The sequence below is a fragment of the Sipha flava genome, unplaced genomic scaffold, assembly GCF_003268045.1.
Source record: "Sipha flava isolate LNK unplaced genomic scaffold, YSA_version1 116_pilon_pilon, whole genome shotgun sequence".
Lineage (NCBI taxonomy): Eukaryota > Metazoa > Arthropoda > Insecta > Hemiptera > Aphididae > Sipha > Sipha flava.
Window position 1 is genome coordinate 41,762 of NW_020271740.1, and position 9,115 is coordinate 50,876.

General features: G+C 26.7%; 1 protein-coding gene across 4 annotated transcripts; it reads right to left on the minus strand.

Annotated features, from left to right (window-relative positions):
* Positions 1-1,670: 1,670 nt before the first annotated feature.
* On the minus strand, positions 1,671-7,936 carry LOC112692467. Of its 4 annotated transcripts, none has more exons than XM_025567153.1 (2): positions 7,845-7,936; positions 1,671-2,505 (listed from the first exon to the last, which is right to left on the minus strand). In XM_025567153.1, exon 2 carries the CDS (start codon positions 2,490-2,492, stop codon positions 1,707-1,709), a length of 786 nt encoding a protein of 261 aa, XP_025422938.1. In that variant the 5' UTR covers positions 2,493-2,505; positions 7,845-7,936; the 3' UTR covers positions 1,671-1,706. The 4 variants fall into 4 exon arrangements, with proteins under 4 accessions (XP_025422938.1, XP_025422930.1, XP_025422939.1 ...); XM_025567145.1 differs by having other exon boundaries at positions 7,841-7,928; XM_025567154.1 differs by lacking the exon at positions 7,845-7,936 and adding an exon at positions 7,130-7,145.
* Between the last annotated feature and the right edge of the window lie 1,179 nt (positions 7,937-9,115).

A 9,115-nucleotide genomic window follows, 5' to 3' on the forward strand; every position in this document is an offset into this window, starting at 1 on the left:
TATTTATTAGTAACAAGATATATTTAAATAATTAATAAATACAAACTAAATAGCTTTTAATTTAGAGAAAGTATAACAAAATAATTAAATATACACGTACAAAATTATCTTACATTAATTAAATAACTTTTATGGATTACTAGAATTCAATTTTACTTAACATAACAAGAAAATAATTAAATAATCAAATTAAATAACAAATTTAATTTAATAACAAAATAAATTTAATTATTAAAACAGAATAATATTAGAATGATTTTATTTATAATATTAATCATTCATCATAATATTAAATATAAATTTAAATAAATGATACAAAATCATTTACAACATCTAAATAAATTTTTTTAATAAATAAATTAAATAATTATTGTGTAGAAAAATTAATATTATTGATACAAAAATAAACAAAATATTGTACATGGTGAAAACATTATACAAAATGGTTTTTTAATGTGAAAGCCTCATAATATAATTACAATAGCAAGTGTTTATGTTGTTTTATCGTTACATTCAATAATTCTTCATATATTATCAACAAGTATTGAACATTTTCAATATTAATACCTGTTATTTATATAAATAATATTATATAAGCCAGTCTTCCAAGATTCTTTTGAGATAAAAATTGTTCCAGAAAATCAAAAATGTGATTTATGATGTTGGTTCCCATATTACTAATTTATTATTACATAAATATGATATAATATATAAATATGATATAATACATGTATAAAATTCCTAAAACAAAATCAAAAATAATTTTATTACTAAAATATTAATTTAACTGTTAAAGACATTTAATAATTGATTCAATAAAAATAGTGTAACGGAGAATGATTTATGAATGTCTAATTTTTAACCACTCATTAAATTTGATCAAATATTTTTAAATATATTACAGCATAAAAATGATTGAAACATTTTGTTTGAAGAGCTTATTAGCACTATATTTTGTTTTATATTCTACATGGAGTTACAGTTAAATCTAATCTACAGAACATATTTTTAATGTAACGCATTGTAACTAATATTTTCTTTCTATATAAAAAAATTAATAAAAAGGAAATGCTTAGCCTGGGGTATAATATTATATTTTTAATGTACTACCGGTTTTAAATTAAAAATTCATCATCAGGTATATACAAAGTTAATAAAATCAGAACTCATTTCATTTTTTCTAATATTTTTTTTTTTATATTAATTTTATAGTCACGTTTTTATTGACTGTATATACCTGATGATGAAATTTTAATTCGAATCCGGTTATATATTACTAATATAATAATACTTCAGCCTAAGCATTTATTTATTTCTAAATACAAAATATTTATAAATTAATTTATGAGATAACCATTTACTAGTTTGTTTTTTCTGCAATGCTAAATTTTCAAATTAAATTTTAATCAAATAATAAGTTTTATTTAAATTAATTTAAAACCATTAAAGTTATTTATTTACTACTTAAGTATTTATAAATTTAATTTGTGAAAATTAAATCAATTATATATGAACGAGTGGTTTCCAATACGATTTTAAACTTTAAGTAGTAAGTATAGTCTTGAACTATTTAGTATAATCAAATGAAATGTCATATATTTTAATTTACGATTTTGATAGTAAATTTATTATTATAATATTGTTGCTATATATTTATATACTAACCTTGCTATATAATATATGTTATTATATATGATGTAACTATTTTAATAAATTGGTTCTCCATTTACTCTTGATGGAGGCTGTACAATATTACCAATATCAGCCAAAATTCTTCTATTTGAACGAGATGAATGTAATATTTTAAAATATCCAATGTTTTCTTTAACTGATTCCATGTATTTTAAATAAGATTCTTTTTTTTTTTTTGCTAATGGAGAATATTTTACTACATTATACCAAACCTTAGATACCGAAGAAATTTTTACAATATCTTTCCCATACAAAAATGAAAATATTTTTTCCGTCACAGGAAAAAAATGATGACGTTTTGCTAAATAATACATGAAATCAACTTTCTTCTGACCTTCGAGATTAATACGTTTATGGTAAACCATTTTTTGTAAATTTGAGTTCTTACTTTTTAAATGTTGGTGTGCATTATTTTTTAGGCTTGTATTTATTCGAGAAATTTGCATTTGTAAATGGGAATGTAAATCAGAAATTTTTTTACTTTTTTTTTGAGATTCTTGAAATGTGCATGGTAATGAAGTTAATACAATTGAATCTTCTGAAGTAGTAGTATCATTTAGTTTACCAGTTGTATAATCAAAGGTTAAGCTATTAGTAGTTGAAAATAATTGTAGAACACCAAGATCTAATGATTGATCAAATGAAATAGTTTCACCTGATGATAGATTATTAGAAGTGGAATGATAAATTAAAGTATTATTGTAGAAACTGTCATTTTTGGTCTTGCAAGATGTTGAAGTGGTAAAAAATGACTCATAATTACCAACACAAAAAGATTTTCTGTAAGTGTTATCAGCCATTATTTAAATGTATCTAAAAATTATAAAAATATATAAAATTACTAAAAACATAATTAAGTCATTTAATTACAGATTTGACTTAATATAAAATAAAAAAATAAAACAATTGATGAATCAGTTAGAAAATTAATTTCTTTTAAATAATAGATAATTTTTAAGTTTTTTCATTTTTTTAAGTAGATATTATTTGTTTTACAATATTTTTATATTTTTAATTTTGCAAATTTTTTTCGATTAATAAACTTAATTTATACTAAAATTGTTGTGACATATTCAATAAAGGAGCATTATTACGTAAGCATACTTGGTGGGAAGGGTTCGATAAATTTGACAGTACCTTACACGAGTGGAGGAGGGGAGGGCTAAATCTCAAATCCGATGTGAGCATCATATTTTTTAAAATTCGAAATTACGTGCGAAAAATACAAGTCGATGAACTACTGACAGCATCAAATATGTCTCATCTTATCATTATTATAAATATTTTTATTTTGACAGTCAAAAATATTAATTTTAAGATTAAGAATAAAAGAATTTAGAGATTTATGAAAAACGTTGACGTAAGATAGTAGGGGGTAGTCACTGCCGGACAAACACTGACATGGAGGAAGGGGATGACCAAAAATGTTAAAAAAATGTAGTGACATAATATTTGAAAGCTCCCTAAATAGTAAATTATAATCACATATTTTTCAATAATAAAAAAAAAAATAAGCACTTAAATAATATGTTATAATTATTTAAGCAATTATTAAAGACTAGAAGAATTATTTTAAAATTCTTCTTTTCTTTAAGTAGAAATGTAAAGCAACAGAAAGAGCAATTATTATTAAGAATTCGACTGAATTAAAAATAATTTTACCAACATTCATATTTAATTATATATTAATTACATGAGTGTAATTTATTGACGGTGCCTGAATAAAATTAATGGAAAGACTTTTGTGTATAACTAGGTACTAAATGAACTTTTTGAATTTTAATCTTTTAGAAGATAGTTAATTTAAATTACTAAGAAAATGTATAGTTTTTTATACAATATTACATGTACCATAATAAAAATTTTTAATCGAAAATGCGATAAATTTACAAGGCACCGCGCAAATATTGGTAATGAATAATTAATATATACGTGTTGCCTGGTCAGTTGCGTATACCAGATTTATGGTTTTCGCTATAGGTTGAACAGAGACCGATGGGGGCTTCACCCCCCCCCACCCCCTGCTTTATAGCTGAACTAGATAATATAACCAAATCTGGAGGGGTTAAAACCCTAGAACTCTACTCCTGTGTACACCATTGCACCTGACACTCTAAGGGGACTATAGTCTCCTGTATTCCCTAAGTACCCATTATCGTGATGATTCCCCCAAACTTCTTTTTTACCTTCTATTAATAAGAATTGAGACAGTGGTTCAGTTGTCTCAGACTAGGTTCACATGGACGCGCATCAGTGTTAATCGCGCGTATTTAGATATACAGGTTTCTCATACATCGTTTACGCGCGTCGATTGCGATTATGTTTGTACACGCGCGTCACCACGAATTGTAGTACTGTTATTACGATACGGATCGTTCAAGAGACACGCACATTACATTGTAGTTAGTTTACTTTACAGTCTATAATTTTTTGAAAAAAAAACATAGTCTATATAAATATAGAAATAAACATAATTTTAAGATTTAATAAATAAAAATAATTACCCTGGTGGCAATATTAAAATTAGGTTTAGGGGTGGCACAATATTGAAATCGTCAAAAACGTAAAATTCATTTGTAGCTCATTTTACCTAATGAGCATAATATAAAAATATAGTATAAAATACAATAAGATATAATAAGTATAATAAAAAATAACTATAATAATATAATTACACCAAAATAGATTTTGAAAGTACCTAATAAAGTTTTTATTCGTTATCAACTATAAAATGCTCCGGGCATATTTATGTTGTAAGCATATGATTCGTATTTAGTTCTACGATTCGTAAACTATGGAACATACATACTAAAAATAGAAAATATACAGTAATGGTATTAACATGATATAAGGAGCAAAATGAAAAAATTAGAAACAGCATACATGACAGTATTTTAAAGATATATTTTACTTACATTTAAAAATCTGTTGATATTGATATAAGCACAGTAGTTAGTTTGTACAATTCATTAATTGTTCAAACTTTACGATCAATGTTTGATGATTATGAAAAGTTGGCAAAAGCTATGTTTAAAAATGATGGCATAGTTCCTGATTATGAACACAAAAATAGAAAATATAAGAAACATAATAATGAATCTATTGAACCAGATTCTATTTTCAACGGAATCCAAAATTTCAAAATTAAAATCATTTATATTATTTGTGATAATTTAATAGAAGAACTAAAAAAAAGAAAAATTTCTTACGATGATATTATATTTAAATACTTATTTTTTTTTTTTTAAATATTAGTGAACAAAAAACCTCAGAAGTTTCTGATGGTGTAAAAAAATTATGAAAAAAATTCAAGAATTTGGATGAAACATTTGAAAACGAGTGTTGCTTGAAAAAATCAAAAACTTTCCAAGAAATATTATTAATATGTGTAAATTTATTAAAGAAAAAAACATAGAAGCTATTTTCCTTATGTTCATATTACTCTTCGAATGTTTCTATGTACTCCTGCTTCTAACTGTTCAACGGAAAGATAATTTTCCACTCTACGAAGAATTAAAACATATTTAAGATCAACCATGTCATCGGAAAGATTCGACACTTTAGCCATATTAAACATAGTCATCTATAACTAAAACGATTGATTACGATGATATTATTAAATCATTTGCATCAAAACAGTCTCGCAAAAAAAATGTAAGAAAAGTTATGAAGTTATAAATTAATTGAACATTTATATTTTTCAAGTTGTTTTATCATTTTAAAAATTGTTTTAAATAATATATTGGTTATTACTGAATTTTATTTTATATTAATGTAACTATTTACTACTAAAATTTTGTAATATCAATAGAAATATATTTTTATTTTTTTTTTGTGGGGGGGCGGCAAATTGTGTGTTGCCCCTGGTGGCAATATTTGTAAATATGGGCCTAAGCACCAACAAATAATTTCAATAATGTTATAAATAAAATTTTAAATATTTTCGAAAACAACTATGAAAACTATTTAAATAAAAAAAATTGATTTCAAGTAACTGAGCTTGTAAAAAATAATAAAACAATTATAAAATGGTTAGATGAATCGACGAAAAACTGTATAATGCATAAAATGTATATAATTGATCAAATTTTAATTTGTAAAATATTTAATAAAACAAAAATGTTTTCAACCCGATCAAAATTAGCTAAACTTTCAAAATTAAAAGTATTTAGTCACATTTGAATAATAATATTTCAAAATATAATTTATAATAAATATAATTTTAGTCGCCGAATACTACTATGCCATGAGCTGTTTATTCTATAATCAATGGTAATACCTAGTTCTATTAAATTACGTCAACAATATTTCAAGATTAAGATAATAATAACTTAATTTTGATGGAAACATTTTAGTCATTTCGACGACGGTCGCCGTTTCAGTGAAACTAACGTCTGACAGGTTCAATCGTAACACATAATGGTTTGGCTTGTTGGATGGAAGGGACCGGGAAGAATAATCCACGTATTATAGAATTGAATTAGTTTATATAAAAATTTACGATTAAATTAAGTTAAAAATATTAACTAAATATTAAATTAAGTATTAAGTATAATTAATTTTCCAATAAAAGGGATGTTCTTGTTGGTTGTTGTATGGAGTTTATGTTAATTAATTTAAGTCACCCCAGAATATTTACTACGAGCGGCTACTACTCCAATATACATCGGCGCGTGTAAATAGAACCACGCTTAAGCGCCATGTCCAACGTAAATCCGTCACGTCCGAATTAAGAAACAAACCGGCAAACATGACTTGTCCAATCTGGATGGTGTTTACGTCTGCACAGCGATCACTACACGTCCGACATCGTATCGGACGCATTCGTTGCACGATTTGAAAAACAAATATTTATTTTTTTCGACGCATCGGATGCAAAAACGGACGGACGTTAAATTTTAATTTATTTAATAATACATTTTTGATTAAATATGAATTATTAATTAGATTAAAAAGTTCATCTTCTTGTGGTGAAAATGCCGACGCGAGCAACGAGTCCTACCCTACACTGCTTTTCCAGCGGTATTGTCGCGCATTGAACACCATACCTTATTGTGCGTGTACGCGCATCCATGCGGAACTAACTTCGTCCGTTTCTCGACCATTATGACGTGATTTGTAATATTTCTAGTATTGCTATCGCGGCGTCCGTTTCGATTGCCAATTCCAAGAATAGCTCAGAACGTATGTTATATAATTAATACGTACATCGATTTGTTTGTACGAACATATGCATGCGCACAATGTTATTTGGACAAAAATATAGAAAAAATGTATTAAACGAGTCATGGTTCAAAATAATTTTTTTAAAAATTAAAACAAATTTTTATTTTGCCCTGTTAAAATTATTGGGAGACGCTATCTCAACATTTCCCCTGACGCACCGCGTCTGGTGTAGGTAGTTAAATATATTAATTATTACTTATTATATACTTACTTATAATCGACGTTAGTATATTCATTAATTATTAAATGATATTATAAAATATAATATATTATACTTATTAGAAGTAACGAAACGTCTACGAATAACGAAATATTAAAGAGATTATGTTATCTCTTATCACTTTATAATTAGGAATCAATCGTTTTTGTATGAATAACTAATTGGTATGGATTATTGAAAGCGGGGATATCCGATCTGTGTCTATCGAACGCGCAATGTTGGAGTTTAGATTTTTTTGTTTGCAATTTCGGTAGAATTCAGAATGTTTTTTTGGTACCATATAGCCGCTTTTAGAACCCTTCGAATTGGATGATATTAGATAACAAATTTATTGTTGACGAGAAAAACGGTGTTTTAGAAAAAAAAGAAAACCCACAGCAGACCGTGAACCAACAATTACTGTTCGCTATCACGGTGTCGGTTCATGCGTGTTTAAAAGTCTACGGTGATTGGTATTCATCATCCGTCTCTCTGTGCCCCGGCATCGCTTTCGGACGAAAATGCGTTTCCCCGTCGCAGTGGTCAGCCCATCGTCGCCTTGGCCCGAACTGCGACGTTTCGTCATCGTCAATGGCCGTTATTCGCGCGCACATTGTGTACATTCTACACGACGAACGTGTACGATCAGTGATAAAGGTTGGCGAAATGTGTCGCGCGCGCAGCCAATCGCAACCGACAAAATCGAACACAACATTTACATACCTACCGAACGCTTCGACCCAGTGATCGCGTCTTGCATAAACGTCTACGAGTGCCACGAACCGTCCGACTACCAACTAACGCAAACGGAAACACCGCGGCGATGCTAAATAGGGGCCCATAGATGATAAATCAATTAAATCGCAGATTACGTCAACGTTAGATTTTTTTATAAAAAAAACGTGATTTTCCGCGGGGCTGCGGTCTGTTTCGCGAAATATTGATGTTTATAGGAAACCACGATACAGGACCTTTTTCAATCGCACGTAAACTATCTAATAGATACCGCTGTTTCGATTAGATTCTAATTTTCAATTATTAGGTATGCCTCTGGGTTCCGATTTACATTATTTTATTAATAATGATTTCAGTTTCTCTTACTCGTCGAAATTCGTAATTATAAATATTATAAATATCTACTCTACTCTAACTAATCATGTACGAACACAACTTTTTTGTAGTTTACTCAAAATCATTTCTTAATATTTTTGAACATTTAGAAGTTATCACTACATTTGTGATAGGTTTTGATGTCCTATCATAGACATTTTATTAAAAAAAAAAAGTAAAAGGTCTATGTGTTTTATCTGTGCAGCTTGTACTATTAATATTGTTACCTATTTCATTTTTTTTAAATTCATTTTGTAACATTTTTACAATACGATAAATTATAATTTGTTAGTTGAATTTACTTTATAATCGTGTAGCCGATTATTTAAATATATCTATATTTAAGACTTAAATATATCTATTAAATTTTAAATTATATATCCCTCATTAAAATTTATAATTTGTAAATAGTTTTCAGATTTATTCCAGACAAAAGTATATTTTCAGTTTAAAAAATAATAACAGATTGATTACCTAATTATAATGTGCGATTTGATTAATAAAAAAAAAACTATTACTAAAAATTATTACTAATATTGTACAAAAAATTATAAACATATGGAAGGGGGTAGAGGAGGGCTCTGTATCATATAATTGTACATTAAAAAATGTATAGTACGAATTTTTATGAAAAGTAGGGGCTGTTTATATGTATGTAACTTATTAGTCCTACATTCATTCACATAAATTTAATTATTAAATTGTTAAAAAAATAAAATTGCAATTGACTTAAATTACTTTTGAAATATTAGTGCATACAACATAAAATTTGCTAATCCACCAATCGATTTAATTGTTTATATTAAATATGTTCATAAATATGTGAGCCAAGAGATACCCACCCTCTAGGTAGATTTCTTGGACTAAGCTACTGCATTAGGTAAATAT

What these genes read in the sequence shown, in the direction of transcription:
- LOC112692467 (XM_025567153.1), bottom strand. Translation starts at nt 2,492, where the DNA reads ATGGCTGATAACACTTACAGAAAATCTTTTTGTGTTGGTAATTATGAG.